Raw genomic sequence first — 21,963 nt, 5'->3', positions numbered from 1 at the left:
ATTATATTATATTATATTATATTATATTATATTATATTATATTATATTATATTATATTATATTATATTATATTATATTATAATATATTATATTATATTATATTATGTTATGTTATGTTATGTTATGTTATATTATATTATGTTATGTTATGTTATGTTATATTATATTATATTATATTATAATATATTATATTATATCATATAAATTATATATAACATTGCCTGGTTCGTGTCCCCTACAACGCAAAAATGCGTTCCCCCGTTCGCAACAGTTGAAAGACGCGAATTCGCGAATTCTCCCGTCTACAATGTGTTATCTAATTTTGCCGACGCAAACCTTGTCTAATTGTAGTCCGCGTATATAAATTATGAATATTTTTACTTGACCCTCCAGCCGACCCGCTCTGATCGCGTTCACAATCTCTTGAACATGTCTGTTCGAGGGTAAAAAGATAAGAAAGTAAAAAAGAAAGGGACGGGAGGAGATCTTGATCACGCATTTCTCAGGCGATATTATCGTTAGACGATTACTCCCGATGGCCGAGGCATGGATGCAAAACGCGGGGATAATGCGGTTTCACGGTGGACTACAAATGTTACGATTCCACGGCCGACAGGTTTCAAAGGGGCAATGCGATAGAGCTGAAAGCCACTACGTGGCGCATCGATCATGCATACAAAATGCGCAAACGGACAAAGAAGAAAAGAAAGAAAGAGAAGGCGTTAAATAAGGCTTTCTGGAGAGAAAAAGAAGAAGAAAGAAAGAAAAAGGAACAATCCGGGAATGAGGAGAAATCTGATTCAAATGCATGACGCGTTAGACGTCATTATAGTACTGTGTGAATACTATCTTGGATCGCGTACGTTTCATTGTAATTACTTTCTAGATGACTAGTTTTATGATATTTTCCACATGACGTTGTTTCGTCAGAAATTCTGATTTTTAGAAATATAATAAATAGTTAAAGTAACAAATAGAATGCTGATTTAAATGTTGTAAGATACAGATGGGATTATTTAGAAAGAGACAATGAAAAAACAAAGGGATTTATAAAGTTCGAAATTGTAGTGTAAAAGAAGAATAACATTTCTTTGTGTAACACTTCGTTCTCAAGAAAACCGAGTTTGAAATTTTGTCAAATATCCTTGAATTTAATACCGTACTGAATAGGAATGTATAAATAAAAACGTAGAATCCGATTTTTCTATTTAACTACTTTGATAAATTCTACTTGATAAATTCTCAAGTTTAATTTTTCCGAAAGCGAAGCGTTTCATGATAAAAATGTCTCTACGTCGTTTCTGCGTTTAATTCTACTTTTGTCATTTATTTTCGATCCGTAGTAAAAATTGTTTTGCATTCTTTTGCTCAGTACTTTAAAAATGAAACGGCAGCCGAATGTTTCTTCAAAGAGCATCAACGACACAGAATAGAACCTAACTTTGAATGTAATTGATGTTCTTAGTGAACCAGTTCATCTCCATTCAGAATATTTCGCAGTTTGTCCGGCCTTCGTCTTCCAATAGATTGGTCGCAACAGAATTCATTATTATTTATTAAACGAAGATGGTCTAGTTGCGAGGCTTCGTTCCTGATACGAATGAATGCAGTCTTTTAAGCAGGAATATCCATTGAAACTTTTTACGCCGAATAACAATGGCATACCTCGACAATGCTCAACACCTAACCGTGATAAACCTTCGGACAAGCTTCTTTCCCTGCAAAAAGGAGAATGTAGCGCGCAGAATTATTCATAACGCGTGTCACATTCGTCACATTCGCAAAATGCTTCAGCGAACCAGTTAAACTTCATTTCATAGTTTGACTTCGTCAGGTTCGTTGAATTGTAGACTCTGATTACAGTAAAGTATGTATCTCGCGCAGATTCAGTTCTATTCTGAGAAGCAAAAAATATCATCACGCATACGTGTGATGTGTGAAAACCCTGGAGCTTACGTGTCACGTAAACCTCGAAATCTCTATTAATTGACATCCGTCGAAGACGAGCGTAATGTACGTCGGTAATTTGTCCGGTAAACCCTTTATCGATCGTGCGAGCAGCGCAAATTTCTGGGGCTTAATCTATCATCGTGCAATGAAGCGATCAACCGTATCGCGCCAACGTAAGCCGCGTTCGATCTCTCCAAATGAGAACTGAATGATCTGTGGATCCCCGAATAGAACATTATCACGTGTAAAATCATTAGACTAACGATCCTGATAATATCGAGGCTTATCACCTGTGATCCGTACGCCACGCAATGATTTATGGTTGATAATTTCCAGTTTCTATCCTATAAAGTTCGCGGTAATCATACTTCAAAGAAGTTCGAAATACAATCTTAAAACATTATCGATTGTTCAGAGTTTCACAAGATATTCTAAAATATTCCTCACGCCTTTCATGATATATTGAATTCAAGTTTTGCATCTCGTAACAACTACTTTTTTAAAGATTAAAAAGCACACTCTCGGTTAAAATCATTGATCGTTCCTCAAACGTATTACTAATAATATATAATATATTAAATTCTGTACAATTAGTAGGTATATTATATTGTAGATTCTCTATAATACGTATATTGTAGAGAATTTAATAATATAACACATTATAAATATATTACGTATATATTTATGTAATACAATATAGATAAAGAATGTAATATATTATAGAAAAATTTAATATAATAATATTAATTATTAATTTAATATATATATTTATATATATTATTATATTAATATATAATATATTAAATTCTGTACAATTGGAAGGTATATTATATTATAGATTCTCTATAATACGTACATTGTAGAGAATTTAATAATATAACACATTATAAATATATTACGTATATATTTATGTAATACAATATAGATAAAGAATGTAATATATTATAGAAAAATTTAATATAATAATATTAATTATTAATTTAATATATATATTTATATATATTATTATATTAATATATAATATATTAAATTCTGTACAATTGGTAGGTATATTATATTATAGATTCTCTATAATACGTATATTGTAGAGAATTTAATAATATAACACATTATAAATATATTATGTATATATTTATGTAATACAATATAGAAAAATTTAATATAATAAATATTAATTATTAATTATAAAAAATATTAATTTAAAATTTAATATAAATATATTAATTATTAATTTAATATAATATATAATATATTATAATATATATAATATATTAAATTCTGTAGAATTGGTAGGTATATTATATTATAGATTCTCTATAATACATATATTGTAGAGAATTTAATAATATAACACATTATAAATATATTATGTGTACATTTATGTAATATAATATAGATAAAGAATATAATATAGAAAAATTTAATATAATAATATTAATTATTAATTTAATATATATAATTATATATATTATTATAATATATATATAATATATACAATAGTATATTATAATATAATTATATATAATATATTAATATAATATAATAATATAAACAATAAGTAAAACGTCAAACTCAAAGTTCTCATTTATGTTTCAAATCTACAACTAATTTCCAGATGCTAACAACTTTGTTCTATCCCCGCTCTTATTTCAATCATCCCTTAATGAAACAATGGAGAGAATCGGGATGAAAAGGTGAGAACGTCTCGATTTTCTATTGCAGGAGGCGTTAATGAAGAGATTAGGTCCAAATGCTCACGCGTTCACCATGGAGATCACGCCGTTAGCACCCCCATCGGTGCAGTTGGTGCCTGCGAAGGAGTACAATGGCGCACCCATTGGTACCAGCTACGACGTCAGAGCTTACGTAGGTGAGTAAACTGACTGATTCGATCTTCATTTACACGAACAAAATCTGACTGAATCTTTATGATTAAACAAACGAAAATAGATAGATTGCTACGCCCACTTTCCATTTTCCAGAATATAATTTCAAAATTCATATATTCGACGATACACGCGCATCTTTCTCATTCAGCATTTCATCATTTTCACTCCGTGTTTTGATACGAAAGTTCAGCGAAGTATATATTATTACAACGAAATGATATCGTAGAAAGGGATAAATGTGAAAGGTACATTTATTTCGCCATCGATCTTCCAGATCGGTTGAAAAATGAACGAAGAGGCTAATACGATACATACATGATTACATATCTCTATCCGCTTGCGTAGAAATTGTCGATTCGAAATCCCGTAACGGCGTATTACGCCCACCCGTCGTAAATTAAATCGCGTCTCGCCCTTTTCGCATTTTCGCATTTCCCTGGTTCGTATGATTGGACGAATGAACGATCGTTTTAAATTTCCATTACCTGAAAGAGCAACCTTCGTCTGGTCTGACATTTGCCTCTGCATGCCCAAATATTCCATAAATATCATCGTAACCCGACCAAACGCTCTCTAGACAATATGATGATATATTTAGCTGATCGCGCGGATGAGAAGCTGCATCGGAGAACGACCGTCAGGATGGGCATCCGTGTCATCCAGCGAACCACGAAGCCGCCGCTGCCAGCTACCAACACGCACAGCGTGCCAGTGTCAGCGAGTCCTTCTCCTGGATTCAGAGGCCAGGCTTGTAAAACAAGGGTCTCGTTCATGGAGAATGAAATCGCAGAGGACGAGGGTGAGCACTTTATCTCGTGAAACAACGTGTCTTTGATACACTATCAACAGTTGAAGACCACTGTATGAAGAAACTTCCATTTTGTTTTTTTTTTTTTCAATTTTGTTTAAGAAAGTTTTTACGCAACATCCAAATACCAATATCTATAGTTAAATACAAAAATTAAAGATAAAAAGGATCTCCATTTTTTGAAAATGTAAAGTTTATCAAGTTATTCAATAAAATACGTTCAAAGTCTACAATTTACTTGGCGCATTTATCAGGTTATGTTTTTGGAAATGAAGCTTCGAAGATCTTATTCTATATTATTTACTTACTTCTTCCTGTAAGGATAACCTGCTAATTATTTTTTTCTATCGCGTTCAAAATTAATTATATTCAAGTGAACTTGATAAATCTTCGAACGAAGACTCGAAGACGGGTTTTAAATAAGATGATTTTTTCTTATTTTTCCACGAAGGAATTATCTCCCAGTCACGTCAGACTTCATATATTCATTCTAACTTCTTACATTTCTTAACTCTCTGTTCTCAGAGAACGCAGGGCCACACGCTACAGTGGAGAAACCGTTCTTATTAAGCGACGGTCGGGTGAGTTTGGAAGCACGATTAGACCAGGCGTTCTACGCTCACGGAGATTCAATCACCGTTCACGTCAACATCAATAACAACAGCAGTAAAACTGTAAGGAGGATCAAGGTAAGCTACGCGACTGATTGAATAATGTATGAACTAGATAGCGAGAAGAGATTAAAATGCTAACAAGAGGCTGATTGTCCGATTCGAGAAGCAATTTACGATTTATCCCTCGTCCTTAACCGCGCAAATTACAATCACAAATAATCTATTACTATGTTTGATAAATCATCCCTCGTGTCCTGTTTACGTGCGTGACGCTAACCGATTTTAATAAGATCACATTTGTCGGTGATGAAACAAAATGCAGAATGAAAACCAATTAAGGTCCATTTTGTACTATCGACGAACCGTATCGGCATGAGCCGAGCAGAACGAAGTACATATTGATAATGTTTTATTATTGTTTTATTTATTTATTTTTAGCATGTGAGTATTTGATTATAAGAAATGCTGATCATTACAATTAAGATTAAAAAAATTTATAAAGACTTTTATGAAGCGTTTATATCTTTAAAAAACAGACTCTCGATGGAAAATTGTTTCACGCATCTCACACATTATAAAAAGTATTTATACCTCGAGTATTTTATACAGCTTATTACTTGCATTCTATGCAACTTCATACTTTCCTATAAATGCTAAAATGATAAAAAAAAGATTTCCTATAAATGCGTGATGATAACGAAAGAAATCACCGTGTTGATTTAACTGCGATAGCTGCTGCATTAGAAAATGAGAATCATACAAAAAGGAAATGAAATATCAATTTAAACCAATCGTAAAGGAGAGCTTTTTCTGTACAATCAATTACTGAATCACGATGCAAAAGTTTTTGTTTAATTTCCAGTTTCCAATAATATGAACTCGTTGTGAGGACCGAACGAGTCGTTGCCAACAAATCGAGCACGAGGCTCGTTGCCATGATTTTGTAATTTTTTTCAAATGATGATGCAATCGAGCAGAACGAATCCGTTCATTAAACTTTGACATATATTATATATTAATGAATAATTAGAAATAATAATAAAATGTTACCTACACGTGCTTCGACGATGCATTTATTCTGTTAGATCGTGCACGAATCGTCGATAGTATATAAATAGAACTTTATTCGTTCCGTGATATTCAGTCATTGAAACAACATTCACTTATTGACTTTGTTCTATTTATAATAAGATGACACCAAATCTAATTATTCTATTTCCAATCATTTCTGACGTTTCTATTTCTATAAATATTTTATAATTTTATGACAAATTTGGAATTGTTATTTTGGAATCATTAAAATAAAATAAATATCATTAACGAAGAATTTTAAACAACATGCATAATTAGATAATATTATAAACCGAAAAATACGCTTTGTAATATACTTTATTATAATATAATATCTTAAAATATCTTAATATAATATTATATAATAACTAGCACTTTATAATATTTTATAGAAATTAGGTATTTTGTCTCATCAAACAAAACATTTAAATTACACGTGGCAGTCAACATGTTCATTACATTTATGTAAAGACTAATTTCTTTATTTTCGATTTATATGAGTATTTCAGTTCTGAACTTTGATATATTTGAAAGCTATGATATCTATACACTAGATAAGAGTCATCTAATATTTTCAGAACTGTTAATTATATCGAAAAAATGTTTGAAAGAAGATTTGTTCCATTTCGAGGTAGAATTTAATATAATTTAATAATTTTTAATTATTGCAGAAAATTGCGATAAAAATCAATTTTACTTTTTTTAAGTTTAATGTAAAAAAAAGTACAAATCTACTTATGTCGCAAACCTAATAGTTTAATACTTACAAAGTTTTATATATAATAGTTTAATACAAAGTTTTATATATAAAACAAGAAAAAGCGGAAAGCGGAATAATGCAAACAAGGACAATGTTGTATGATAGATTGTAGAAGATTAAAATTAAAATATTTGCTAAACTAATTTTGACAAAAATTAACACTTTTCTACGCATAGTAAAACAAATAGGGAAATTTGAAAGACATTCGTGGTATGCTATGCTTTCAATCATTTTCATTATGTACGCCTGGACGGTTTCGCATGAAACATTAATGGTTCGTGAATAGTAACATTTACAGTTGGGAAAATATTAATCGGGGCAAAATTTCATTCGCAGAATACGCAATCTACTTCACCCTCGAAATCATCCAATTTATGTATGAAACACTTTTCGAAATAATTAATTCCAATATATCTTTGACGATTCCTATATCACAGAATATATCACTGGAACGAACTGTTACATGTATTACATTCCAAACGAATATAAATCAAAAATATTACAAAATGGAAAATATTATAAATCAAAATTAAGTAATACTCGATGAAACATAATGTGGAAAATGTACGTGTGAATGTGTGCAATTGCATCTTTCTTTTAAACAAATACAATCGATATAGTTTTTTAATTAGTTAACACATTAAACTAAACTAAATTTCAAAAGTTCTTAAAGTTGAAAATTTGCTAAATTATTTCAACTATATTTGCGGATGTCATGGAGCATTTACACACTATTTTATGCATCAATGCATAAAAATGTACATATATCTAATCACTTTCAAATTCGTTGAATACCATTTAATTTTTTCTATCTTTAACCATTTAGATTATATAGTTTGTTCCAATGCTCCGTATACTGAAATATGTATATAATCTATAAAAAGTATATTTGACATGCATTTGCGTTGTAAGATGCTTTTTTGTTATAAAATATTTAATTATTTTCATTAATAAACCGGGGAAAAATTTGTACAATCGAAAATCAAACCACAGAGCAATGTATGAACGATGCGTCTGACTAGGCGATTACTTACTCTACTGTGCTTCACCGTTTCACTCAACGCGCAAATAAATGATCAAATTAAAATAAAATTCTCAAAAAAACAACTAAATTCATTATCATTAATTAGCATTAAGCAGAAATACACAATGTGTCGCATAAATTTTTTCATTTAAGGCTTGATTTTCAAAAAAATCGCGTTTGAAAATGTTTCAAGTATAAATGCTTAAATTTGGCTAATTTGAATTAATATTAAGCGAGAAGAGTTATACTGCCTGCGAAAATAAGCGAAAAACGAATTGTGGAGTAAATCATATTTAATATAAATTCTACTTTATTCCGATGCTTTACAATAACAAAATTAAGCTAAATGTGCACCCGTACGATAATTTTCTGTCATCTACTGGACAGTGCCATTATATTCCTATTATATTTATTATTATTATATCTGTATAAAATTTTTGGTTTTTTTATTAAGCAAAAAAATATGTCTAATTGTAAATGATCTTTACAGTCGCAATACGATTTGTACGTATATCAGAAGGCCAACCAGATAAAGGAGCATCGTGGACATCAAAATTTCTATCTTTAAAACGACAGAACCAATATTTTGCAGCGGATGTTGAGTTTGTATGGCATTTTTTCCCCATTAAAATAAAAAATATGAATACTTATTATTCCTTATTCCCGTTTACGTTAAAATTTAACTTCTAACTAATTTATTACGATAATGAACAATTGTCTCAAATCTAAGCTTTCTAACAACTGACCGTGACAACATATTAGACAATTAAAAAAGTTTATCCAACCATTCAATAGAATAAAATTTTTCCGTCTCAAACTCGTTCTCAAGAAAACAGACTTTAAATACTTAAGAATTGGCTTCATGGAGATGTTCAAATCTCGTTCAATATCTTTTTCGAAAACGAAACGTCTCATGAAAAAATTGTATTCCACATTTTTGACTTATTTTCGCAGGCAGAATAACCTATCGTTGACAAAATTGACGAATTTTCGACCTCGATTTTCTCGAAAAAAAACAAAGTCTTAAATGAAACAATTTTATTCTTCTCTCTCTCTCTCTCTCTCTCTCTCTCTCTCTCTCTCTCTCTCTCTCTCTCTACCGACTTATTTTTTTACGTGAAATCACCATCATTTATGCAACATTCTGAAACGAAATTTCCAAATAATAGGGGAATTTATACAAAATTTAAAAGCACGAGGGATACTATATTTTCAGAGCAATGATCATTTTCATTACGTACGGCTGGACAGTTTCGCAGGAAACACTAATGGTTCGTGCATAGTAACATGGCTCGGAGAATATTAATCCGGGTAAAATTTCATTCGTAGGGTACGCATGCGTAATTCAACTGCGTATCATATTTGAGAAAGGAACTCGGAAATATTCTGACTCGAAACTAAATACTGACTCATGCTTTAATGAGTGTTGGCGTTTAATTTACTTCGTATCGCGAAGAAAGTTCAAGTTCTCAACTACTCGTTCAAAAATACACGATAAAAGGACGTTACTTGTGTATAAATAAATATTAAACGAAGATTATTTTAAAAACTGCATTTTAAATTTGCTCTTTTGCGCCTTCGATTAAAATTCGTGTATCGAATATAGCACTGTAATTTGAATAGAAAGATAACGAACGTTTCAGGATTGAGGTACGATAAAAACGTCGAGCTGCGTACTGAGAGACATTAGAATTCCAGTAAAACGAATGGCTCCAACACGGAAATGTAAGATAACAGAAATGATAAAGGCTAATAACGAGCCTAAAATAAAATTTATCTCTTGCATCAAAAGGTTAATTTAATCGGTATCGTATAATATTCATTGTACAAAATTCTATAAAATTTTGTACTCATAGAGAACACAAAATAAATTTCACATTCTAAATTTTAACAATACAACATAAATTATATAGTATAACCTAACGGCACTGTTCGACGATTAAAGAAAGCAATATTCAAGTGCGATGTGTTCTATCGAGACTTCTAAACAATATCTTGTTCCGCCGAATTAATATCATACCATATTTTTCGCGTATATTTCAATTACATAAAAGAACAGAGGGAAAAAAAGAAAGTTATGAAAGAAGTCAGGAATTTTTTAAAACGATGAGAAATAATAGACAGAATGTGAATGATTAGTAAATTCCCTCGGACAACAAAAGGAGCTGGTAGCATAAAGCGACCACGCTCGTGTCAATTGCCTTTGCGCCACTGTTCATTAGCGAGTGTGACGAACATTGTTTGAAAACGAGAAACAGACAGGTTCGATAGTACGGTGACTAGTGTACGAATTCCGAATAGGTTTGCTATGTTAACTTCGTTCCGACAAGTTTGACAAACAGACTGACACACAGGCCAGAACTCGCAACACATAGTCGCGTTTGTTCTTCAGTTGGCAAATACCAATCTCTTTGCCAGATTAGCATCGCGATTAAAACCTTCCCTCTGTTTCGAATTCAACACAAAGCTTTGCTCGAAATGATACGAAAACCAAGCAACAAAAACAGAGATTCTTTCCTCAAAGCGTCTCGTCCGATATTACATTCCTCTGTTGTAAGATTTAACTTGCACGGTCCTCCATGTTGTATGAAAATATCTCGTGAAGTTAACAGAGATCTTAAAATTCCAGATATTGCTGAAAAAAGAGAATTTTTCTACGATACCCACATTTTCTTTTTATGGAATTTTAACACGATTCTCACGGCCAATGCTATCGATCGTTTCGCAGGTCTTCATCGTGCAACACGTGGACGTGTGCATGTTCAGTAATGGTAAATTCAAGAACGTGGTGGCTTTGCTGTCCTCGCAAGAAGGATGTCCTATAGGCCCTGGAGCATCGCTAAAGAGAAGCTACACGCTTCGACCGATTAAAGGCTCGACAAAAAATTGGATTGCTTTGGAAGATAGTTACACGAAAGGGGAAGCGACACTGGCCTCGACCGTCGTTTGCCCTGGAAACGGTCCAGAGGACAGAAACGTTTTTGCCATATATGTTTCCTACTATGTGAAGGTAAATTATCTTAACAAACGGAGGGATATTATTAATGAAAACAATTTATAAATGAAATGAAGGATTTCTTTCACTTTAAAATGAGTCCAGGCAGAATGTTATTTAATTCATTCTCAAGAAATTGCAATAATAATTTGAATATGAATGATTTCTCATCGAAAATTAAAATCCTTTGTGCAGCTTCAAAGTGTAGTGTATTTTCTTTATTTTCTTAGCGAATTCCAAGATAAATTCAAGATTTAAATTTAAAATTAAATCAAGTTTAAAACTAAAATAATAGTTTGCAACCATCATCGCCTTTCCCTGCTTTTCAATTTGTGGAGTTGAGATTAATGCGATTTTTGAACAGCTCATTTAGGGAATGAAGCAAAATTTAATTTGAATTTGAATAAATCAGATCAGTTCGCTTCGATTATTTATCCTAACATTTTTGCAGGTAAAGCTATTAATCTCGACAATGGGCGGAGAAGTGTCCCTCAAGCTGCCGTTCACGTTAATGCACAGCAATACGGATCCGGATTTAGCAGGCTTTCCATCGCCAGTCAGAGAACCAAAAGTTTTGGGGAAAACGAGCGAAGAGATCACAGAGAATCTGCAGGAAGATAAAGGGCATAAGTACAAGGGGATCAAATTGGAGCCGATTAAGGAGAAGCTAAAAGAGTCCAAAGACATTGACGTTGATCTCATAGAACATTACGAGGAGAGTGACAGCACCTGAGACCAGGTGGAAACAACCGACGCGTCGTCACGAACATCGACGAAGAATAACAGTGGCGCGAGAAACATGAAAACTTCGAATCACAAACACTGTAAACTGGGTTTCGACATACAGAGAGCTTGGTGTTGCTTTAGAAGAGCTTCTTAGTAACGCGAAAAGGGAAGGATCGTTTAACGAAATTGTCGATCACAATGTTTTCATTCTAACTCTGGAAAAAGAATTATTATCTCTTAGTAATTAATAATTGACGATTGAAGTTTCGATGAGCGGTGTCATTCGAATGTGAAACTAGTTCATTAAATTTTAAGTACTTGGGTATTGTTTTATTTTTTCTTCCACGAACATCGTGTATACAGGTAGCTCGCGAATTTATTAATCAGCGTTTTTCTTATAAACCGTAAGTATGAGAAACAAATGAAACAGAAAAAAGTAATACTGTGATGAAATATTTTTGTATTTGCACCAAATTTTTTAAAATGAAAGTAATCTTCAATTTTTTAAGTAGGGCGCTACATATTTTTATATATTATATGTATAAGAGCGTGAATCAAGAAGAATTCAATTGTCTGCCATAAAATGATTTTCGAGATCATACAAGATCAGAATCAAGAAAAAAAGTTTGAATATTTTATGAATACATTTCTTATATATTAAGAATGTGAGTATAACGAAATGTTCAAAATTTTTCTTTCATTTTTTCAAGGTCATTGTATGTTACATCATTATAATCCTCTTGAAATACGCTTGATGTAAAAAAATATGTAGCATTCTGTTTAAAAACTTAAACTTTCACTTTCACTAAAAAAAAATGCTGCAAATACAAAAAAATTTCATAAATTATCATACTGCTAACAAAAAAAAATACTGATGTTTCCTTTTTCATATTTATCGCTTATGAGAAGAATGGACTAATAAATCCATAAACATCCTGTATACATATATCGCGAGAAGAAAGATTTATAAAAATTTAATTGGTATCAATAAAGCGTGACGAATGTAATAACGTGATGCTTAATTGTCGAAACTATATTATAGATACAGTGAGATCGACTCATAATCAGAGACGAGTTTGGTCATTAACTTCTTGCTTTACTTTGAAATATCGAGTCAGAAATATCGGTATGAATTATAGTCTCAGTTTGAAAAAAAGTGCCACGCAATTCGAATTAGAATTTTGCATTTAAATCTAATTTGAAAATTAGAAAGTACAAGTTCACAGAAAACGTTTCAATACTTTACATCTAATGCGATGTTACAATTATAATAATTCATGATTATCTAAAAAGTTTGGTAAGAAAATCATAAGGCAAGGGGTTAAGAATCCACTACGATTCATGCAGTTCCTACCTAATGCTGTTACTACTACAAATGGAAATCGTACTGCCCTGCTGATTATACGCAAACCGACGATTATTGAACGATACAACTACTAAACGACACACTGTGTCAAAATAATTCATCTATGCACTTATCAAAATCAATCATCGCTAAAGATCCAACATCTCAAATCTATTTTTTTAGACAGAAAATGTCTCGGCATTATCTCGTGATGTCTTTTATTAATCGTGAAATGAATGTCCTACGTAGTTAAACGAATTTTAAAAAAAATCACAAATGTTACTGTACCTTGGTAGAATAATTCAATCCGGAGGCATGTTTTATAATAATTCATGCCTGATTTATGGATTTTATTGTACATGTAAAACATATGTGTATGTAAAATTGTACAAATTGTTATTAATGTAAATAATAAATTATGTGAATATGATTATATAAGAATATACGTAGAAACTTTAGTCTATAAACACCTTCTAACATTTTTGTGTAAAATATTTATATATCTTGTAGCTTTCTCCTTTTTATATATACATAAAGAATATTTCACGTAATAATATTTTAAACGGAAAGCACAGTTTTAATGTAAAAATATAACAATGAAAAATCAGAAACATTTTATGGTAATTACTCACAGTGCCACTGAGCTCTAGCATAACCTCTGACAATGGATTTGCTGATATTATTGGGTTCGTCGTAAACGTTGATCAAAATATATTTAAATCTTCCATGGCCGTCGATATCCACATCAGGTACTTTATTCAGTGATTCAGACATCGTGACAAGCTGTCTACTATTTGAAAATACCGCTAAAAAAAAGAGTATCATATGCAACATAACCTACCATCAAGTTAGTTTATTATCTACATTCTACTGGATAAGTATATGAAAAAAATATTTAAATCATATATAATTATTCATATTAATCATTTCTTAAATATTTCTTTACAGTATTCAAAAACAAATGCTGTTATGTATTTTTCTATAAATACCTTTAAAAATAAAATGCCGACTACCGAACACTCCAAAATTCTTCAAACTAACAGCCATTTATAAAATCACACGATAGATGTCCTTGTTGTATTTCAAACACTAAACAGAGACAGATAGTATAAATTAATCACGTGTGATCACAACTCACGTGCAAGTATGTACAAACATTGTGTGCAATAATGCGTCTAGACTTTAAATACAGAATAAAAACATGAAACAAACACATAAAAAGTAAATGATTCATGGTTTGTGTTGGTTTGTGTTAGTATTGAAGTAAAAATAAGTGCTATTTTATATAATAGTTAAAAATTTAACATGTCAGCAATAAGAACAGTAACTAAATACGTTGATGATGCAAGAGTAATATACAAAGCACTAAATGGTGTAGTTGTGTTGTATAAACCTCCAGTTTTACATTTCAACAATGTAAGAGAAACAGTGATCAGCAACTTATGCAGAGGTTCATAATATATTCTTTATTTATGAAATATTTCTTTTTCATTTTGATAAAATTTAACCAATTTACTAAAATAGAAACTATTGCTTTTAGAATTAAATGATATGCATACAAGACCACCAATGAAACATGTAGCTATTGAAGGAGAAACCAATAAACCTATGAAAGTTGTTGTTCGAAATAGCCTTGCTGATCACCCATTAGTAATAGGACCTCGTTATCAACCAAACGACTTTAGAATGGGAGCTACAAAAATTATGCAGAAAGATGTGTCCGGCGTTTTGGTTTGTGGAATCAATGCGGGTAATCAGTTGATACATAAAATAAAAACATCTCAAAGTTTAAGGTTCTACAAGATAAAGGGATTATTAGGAGAAGCAACAGATAATTATTTTCATACTGGGAAAGTAGTAGAAAAATCTACATATGCACATGTGAGACGTGGTCACATTGATAAGTTATGTAGCTCGATGCAATCTACACATCAAAGAAAAATGTTTGAGTATGTTCAAATTTATTGCATTTAAGAACAATCATATATGATGCAAGCAAGCGCTGTTGTTATATTTTTATATATTTACAGATTGTGTGGTGTAGATATTCAGAGCCAAGCTGCATATGAATTAGCAGTTAAAGGTCTACTTAGACCAACAGATTCTAATATCCCTATGATATACACAGTTAAATGTGTAGACTTTTCACCTCCAGAATTTATGTTAGGTAAATATATGAATATTTTTTGAAGCAATAACGAAATTTATAAAAAAATTGCATTTTATACTTCTTATAATGTTGCAGAAGTTGTTTGTACAAATGAAACTGATTTGTATTTAAAAGCCACAATTCATGATCTAGGACTAAAGCTGCGTAGTAATGCTACTTGTACTCAAGTACTTTGTATACAAGATGGTTTATTTAATATAAAGCATGCACTGTTAACAAAGCACTGGACTTTACAGAACATTGTAACCAACATACAAATGTGTCAAAATGTCATAAATCAGAATGAGCATATATTACATCAAAAAAATCCTGCATTAATAGAACCTAACAATTACATAGATACCATTGAATAACTAAATATTAAATAAACATATTTATTATTTCTTATATTATAATAGCATTTATTTTAATAATTACTTATAACCTTTATGATAATTGATATTGTTATCAATTATAAACTCGTCAAACATACTTTCAATACAAAATAATAACCTAGCACATCTATGCTTCACTACGACTTCTCTTAGATCGTGGACTGGAATCTGAATCATCATGCCTATCTGTAGGTTTCATAGACTTTCCCCTCGTTTTATGTTTAGTTGGCCATTGTTGCATTTTCATACTCTTTGCTATTACCCGTTTTTGATGATCTAGTTGTGGAAACAAATCTGTAAAAAATGAATATAATAAAGTACAAAATATATATTTTCAAATTTCATTTTAAATATTTAATTTGATACCTTGAGATTTTTCTAAAGCTTCTTTTGCTGAGTTCATCTCTGCTTCTTGAATACTATGACCAGATGCCTTTGCTAATCGTTTTCCTTGAAAGTATACAGCAACAGTATAAACTCTTGTATTTGTTGGTCCTTTACATTCAATCACTCTGGAAAGAAAATCAAATCAATTTTTTCATAATTTTATATATATATAAACATGTTTAAACTCATGTGGTCTAAATTTACTTGTATACAGGAATATCAGGCTCTCCGCCATCCATTGTTCTTAATGTTAAACAACATTGTTGCAATTTACTCTTTGGATCATTCCAATCTTGATTCATAATAAAATCTTGCAAACGTGGAAAGAAGCATACATCACAAAAAACGCGACAATATTCTAGACCCTTATCAACATAAAGAGCTCCTAAAAACGCTTCCAATAAATCTGCTCTGTCTTTTGTTTTCAATTCAGCCTTTGGATTACCATAGAGTGCATATTGAGTCATCCCCAAATCGTCACATACTACAGCTTGAGTTTTATTATTTACCAGAGAACTTCGTAATAACTGTAAAATACAAGATATATATCATCATGTTTTTATGAAAAAAATTATAATACTACTTACAGATAAATGACCTTCATGATGCTCTGGAAAATATTTGTACAAATATTCAGAAACTATCAATTGTAATACAGTATCTCCTAAAAATTCTAAACGTTGATTAGAGCCCAATGTTAAATTCGTATACCCTATACTGCGATCAGTAAATGCTCTAGCCAAGAGACGAATATGAGTAAATTCTATACCAATGGATTCTTCAAATTTTGTTAATTTCTAGAAATCAAATAAAACTTGTTAACACAATAAATGTGAAATATTTCTTATATATATACTTACTTGTAGTAGTTCAAAACTTGGTATCCATTGCCTATCACCTGTTGGTTCCTGCTCTTGCAGAGGATGTTTTGGATAATTTACCCAAACTTTTGCAAGATCATCTTCGTCTTTAAAAAGTGTTTCACCAAAAACTCTATCGGCAACTTCTATGCCACCATCAAGAAATAATGAACCCATTAATGCCTCAAAACAATTTGCCATTGCATGTCGCAATTCTAAATCGTGACAGAGATCACTTCCATGTGCATAGAGCATATATTCCTCTAAATTTAATTTCTTTGCTAATACAGCAAGGTGCTGATTTTGAACAATTGCTGCTCTATAAGTAGCCAAACCACCTTCTTCTAGATCAGGAAACATATGAAATAAATGAATTGATGTGAGAAATTCTACTACTGCATCTCCTAAGAATTCCAATCTTTCGTTATGCGCTATTGAAGATTCAGTTTCAGTTCTTGCACCAAATCTTGACATTATATTAATTAATGTATTAATACCACGTTTCCGAGTATTCATGTAATGTATCCGACGATCACCATATTCTGGTTGTCTTATTCCACAATTAGTCAAAGAATTTCGTGCGTGATCTGGATTTGTACCAAAATTTTCACGATAACTAGGATGTGTTAAAGCTAATTGAAGAAGATATCTGTTTTTAAATTCATAGCCTAATGTACGTTCTAGGTTGTCTAAAGATTTGTGAAATCTCAAATGGCAAACAAGTACTGGAATTAACATTGCATGTTGCACTATATCGCACATTATTCCAGTTCTATAAAATCCTTCAGAACTAACATCAACAGTAACATCACGTTTCATTTTGCTTTGCGTTCTCAACTCCTGAAGCTTATTTTCTTTTGCTTCTAACTTTCTTTTATCTTCGAATGATGGTTTTGGCATGTTAGCTAATAAATGACGAAATTTTACGTAATCTCTCCATGCTTTTTGATAACTAAAATAAATAAGAATAATTGAGTATTGCTTTTCCGCAAAGAAATCATTTCAATACTTACTCTGCATTTCCTGCATAACTAAGTTGTGGTGGTCTAATTCCAAAATGTACAATTTCAGGATATGCAATTACACCAGGCGGCTGATCTGTTTGATTTCTATCTAATTGATCTACGCGAACACTACATGGTTTCTTTCCAGGATATGTAACAATCATACCCTTTACTTCGTCAGCAAAATTTTGCCATTTATATTGGGGCATTTCCACCAACCTAGGTAGATCATCTGGCTCTATTAATAATTTACTACTTTTAATTAAATAATTTAAAACTTCATTCATGGATAATATTTCTTGCCCATTATCGGCTAAGTCACGAACAAATCTTGGCATAAAATGAAATTGACCACAACCAGATTTATTTTGCGCGGCTTGTAAATCAAAATCTATAAGTTCCAATATTTCCTTAAACAAATATGTTTCTGAAAACAAAAAAGGATATATAAGTACAAAATATAGCAAATTATAAACTAAATATAGTAAAAAAAAAAACTTACGGAAATAGTCTAATTCTTGAATTATAAAATTTTCTGGTAACTTTTCATCTATGTAGAGAATTGTGTACTCAATGTTAAATCTTATTACTTTACAAGTTGGCAATTTTACAAGAGGAAAATGTGAGAGCATAGAGAATCCTTCAAATATAAATTCATGTTCATCGTGCTTAATAATCGTTGGTGTTTTAGTAAGAAAATTCGTTGGAGGGCTAATTGTTATTCGATAATGATATAATTTATCAGCATTATTTGAATTTAAATCACATTTATTTATTGCACCCTCCCCAGCATAAATTCCATGTCTAATACCAGACCTCCTTGATTTTGCACTACATCTACACAGTGGTCCATCGTTCATCTATAAATAAAATATTTTTCTATAAATAAAATATTTTTATTTATATTGCTTACATGCGACATTATAAAATGCTTAAAAAGAAGAATATTTACCTCTCCAGGATCATTAAACCACATTTCAGGATGTAATCTTTGTGGATGTTGCTTTTTTGCCATTAATTCTTCCATTGTTCTATCATCTTCATCCATTGAACTATCACTGTCAGAAGAAGAACTACTACAAGCTTCAGACTTGTGCCTACACAAACGAGCTCTAGTCTTTCTTGGAGGTGGTTCATAAGGAGGCTACGTAGTAAACAATGAAAAATATTTTTAAATGTATAAAAACTATTCTAACAATTGAAGAAAACATACCTGTAAAGCTCTTGCAGCTGCAGCTCTATTCAATAATACTTTCTTGAATAATTCACATAACTCGTGCAATTTAAGTGTACCATTCATTATTTTTGGATTGTTGTCATCTCTACTATAATATAAATCTGCTGGTGCAGTACGTGTCCATACCTTTCTTGCATTTTCCATGATACCTTCAGGTCCCATTGCAGATAATTCATCCATTTTCCTTTCCATATCTTTGCTTGTTGCACAATAATCTTGCCTTGAACAAATAAAATAGAACATAAAATAGAATTTAAATCTTAAAAAGAAATATGTATATAATTTTCAAAAATATACACTACCTATATTTTTCTAGAAGTAATTCTCTCTCAGTTCTGTCCCTGTTAACAGGAGGATTATTTGGACTAGTAGTTCTAGATGAGTAAGACTCTTGAGACCTGGATCTCTTCCTACTTCTGTAACTTGTATATGATCTTTGAGAACGTGATGCATATAAATTATTTTTTCTGTATAATGACCTCCTATCAAAATCTTCTTCACAGTGTAAACGCTCTCTAGAAACCGACCTATTTTTTATATATTTTGAATATCTATCTCTCTGAGAATCATGTCTTGATCTATATGGTGATTTACTTGATCTCTCTCTTGATCTATTCTCAGGACTCCTGGAACGTTTCTTAATAAATGAATGACTATTGGAAGGTTCTTTATCTTTATATCTCCATTCAAAGTTTCTATTTTTGGGGGAATTATTATATTTTACATATAATGACTTTCTGTCATCTTCTTGCACTTTATTTGTTTCGTACCAAGAACTCTTGTTATCTTGTGATTTATACCAATCAGATGAATAATTATTAAACTTCCACTCTGCATTATCATTGTTGTGATACGTGTTTCTATCGTCCCAATTTGTGTTAAAGTTCCCATTTACAGACTGAGAATAGTTAGACAATGCATAATTTTGATTATTATATTGCAGTTCTGTTTGAGTTTGATAAGAAACATTGTGATAAGAATTTGAGACTTCATTTTGATAGCATGTTCCCATAGAATGATATGGTGGAAAATTTCCACCTTTATTTTCAGGCAAAGTAGAAACAGGCATATTGTACGAAGGTGGTGGTTGTCTAAAATTTGGAGGTGGAAAATTTGGGGGTGGAACAGGATAATATCCCATATTTTGTGGCTGAGAAACTCCTGAATTCCAAAAATACGACTGACCAACATTTGGAGGAGGATTTGCCATTTTCTAAAATATATTTGACCTGAAATGTATATTAAACTATATAAATAAGAATGAATACTGTTTTAATTATTGATTATAAGTGACATATTCAATATAAACGCTATTCAATATAAATGTTTATAAAACTAAGTAAAAATATATGTATTCTTACAATTTCAAATCTTTCTTAATATAAAGGAATATCGACATTAAATTAAATTATGAAAATTATAGGAAGAATATAAATTTGATCACAACATCACATTTTCTGACATTTCTTCAAAATTTATTTAGACACAATAGTACTTGTCCGACACGTCTGTGCTAAAATACTAAATAGCTCTTATTAGCATAGACGAAGTATAGAATAGATCCATCACTCAATGCATTTTAATCACATGCATTTTGGTGTCATTCCCTGCATTGCCGATTTAGCATTAACCAAACCATTGACTATGAATTAACTTACAAAATGTGCACTGGTTGAAATTAAAATTTTAATGTACACTCCCGTCCGTAAGTCGTCGGACACTTGCTTGAGTAAAATAGTTATTAGAACACAGATATACTTTTCTTTTATGAATTTTTTTTGTACAATCCTGTTATATTCCCCTATTTTACAACAATACTTGAAAACAAAATCAATATTTTATGTATACAGTCTGAATAAATATTTAAAAAGTTACTGCATGCACTTAATGTCATATACAACTCGACAGAACGAAATTCTATAGATCCTTCCATTTTCGTCTGGAATTTCGGAACTATCTGAAGAGTATGACTGTGTCATCTTTGACCGTTTATAAACACTCTCAAGAGGTTTCTGACTCAATAGAAATGAAACATGTCACTGCTAAGAAGCAAAAAGGACCTTCTTCGTCATTTTTAGTTCGAGAATGAGTAGTCCTAGAAAAGAATTGTCTCTGCAAAAACATTCAGTTATTATTACTCTTGCAAAAGAAGGGTATTCCAGTAATACCAGTTCCACCGGTCTGCCACAACGCGGCGCGTTTTTTACCCCGTAAAACAGAAATTTTCATTTCCTAGTGTTTCTTACCCCGTAAAACAGAGAAATTTTCATTTGCGAAAAAACCTAATTTAGCGAAATAAATTGTGAACTTTTGTGGTTGTTAGATTAGACCCTTAGCTTTCTTTTCATACCCCATTTGACCCGTAAAATGCAGAAATAAGTATTTTTATGATTAATTAATACCACTGAGTTACCGCTAGATGGCGCCACCATGTCCATATTTGTAGCGACCTCTACAGCGACTTCTTCGAAGAATTTAGATCAACGACATCTATGTTCCGTCGAGATGTGTATTACAATAGAATATTTAAAAATAGCTATTAATTTTATTATCACCATAGAAATGTTTACTGACACTTATATATATTGTAGCCATAGTAGAAATTCTTCATTCGTTATTTCGTCATTTAACTTTCATTATGTAATCTTCATTAAATTATTAGTAATTATATATTTTGTGATATTGATAATATTTTTATATAAACAACTAAAATTAATTACGGAGTTATTATTTATTTATAGTATTGTGA

At 31.1% G+C, this 21,963-nt stretch overlaps 4 protein-coding genes across 5 annotated transcripts; 2 read left to right on the top strand and 2 right to left on the bottom strand.

Annotated features, from left to right (window-relative positions):
* The first annotated feature begins 3,646 nt into the window (after window positions 1-3,646).
* Window positions 3,647-12,343, top strand: LOC122529588 (phosrestin-2-like). Its single transcript, XM_043655861.1, has 5 exons — window positions 3,647-3,820; window positions 4,438-4,638; window positions 5,173-5,336; window positions 10,845-11,126; window positions 11,563-12,343. Exons 1-5 carry the CDS (start codon window positions 3,682-3,684, stop codon window positions 11,842-11,844), a joined length of 1,068 nt encoding a protein of 355 aa, XP_043511796.1. The 5' UTR covers window positions 3,647-3,681; the 3' UTR covers window positions 11,845-12,343.
* Window positions 12,344-13,787: 1,444 nt separating this feature from the next.
* On the bottom strand, window positions 13,788-14,269 carry LOC122529587 (14 kDa phosphohistidine phosphatase-like). Its single transcript, XM_043655860.1, has 2 exons — window positions 14,172-14,269; window positions 13,788-13,988 (listed from the first exon to the last, which is right to left on the bottom strand). The coding sequence occupies exons 1-2, from the start codon at window positions 14,227-14,229 to the stop codon at window positions 13,807-13,809; spliced, it is 240 nt and encodes a 79-aa protein (XP_043511795.1). The 5' UTR covers window positions 14,230-14,269; the 3' UTR covers window positions 13,788-13,806.
* On the top strand, window positions 14,265-15,737 carry LOC122529586 (mitochondrial mRNA pseudouridine synthase Trub2). The gene is made up of 4 exons (XM_043655859.1): window positions 14,265-14,632; window positions 14,723-15,131; window positions 15,213-15,349; window positions 15,428-15,737. Exons 1-4 carry the CDS (start codon window positions 14,488-14,490, stop codon window positions 15,703-15,705), a joined length of 969 nt encoding a protein of 322 aa, XP_043511794.1. The 5' UTR covers window positions 14,265-14,487; the 3' UTR covers window positions 15,706-15,737.
* LOC122529585 (ribonuclease 3) lies at window positions 15,528-20,760 on the bottom strand. Of its 2 annotated transcripts, XM_043655857.1 has the most exons (12): window positions 20,576-20,760; window positions 19,517-20,443; window positions 19,191-19,434; window positions 18,930-19,121; window positions 18,480-18,837; window positions 17,987-18,404; window positions 16,974-17,925; window positions 16,701-16,910; window positions 16,318-16,640; window positions 16,093-16,238; window positions 15,825-16,020; window positions 15,528-15,776 (listed from the first exon to the last, which is right to left on the bottom strand). In XM_043655857.1, the coding sequence occupies exons 2-11, from the start codon at window positions 20,422-20,424 to the stop codon at window positions 15,854-15,856; spliced, it is 3,918 nt and encodes a 1,305-aa protein (XP_043511792.1). In that variant the 5' UTR covers window positions 20,425-20,443; window positions 20,576-20,760; the 3' UTR covers window positions 15,528-15,776; window positions 15,825-15,853. The 2 variants fall into 2 exon arrangements, with proteins under 2 accessions (XP_043511792.1, XP_043511793.1); XM_043655858.1 differs by lacking the exon at window positions 15,528-15,776 and having other exon boundaries at window positions 15,783-16,020; window positions 19,517-20,452; window positions 20,579-20,760.
* Window positions 20,761-21,963: the final 1,203 nt, after the last annotated feature.

This window comes from Frieseomelitta varia, unplaced genomic scaffold (assembly GCF_011392965.1).
Source record: "Frieseomelitta varia isolate USP_RPSP 00005682 unplaced genomic scaffold, Fvar_1.2 scaffold_297, whole genome shotgun sequence".
In the NCBI taxonomy this organism is placed as follows: domain Eukaryota; kingdom Metazoa; phylum Arthropoda; class Insecta; order Hymenoptera; family Apidae; genus Frieseomelitta; species Frieseomelitta varia.
Note: the sequence above shows the minus strand (reverse complement) of the source record. Positions and strands in the feature narration are given on the sequence as shown.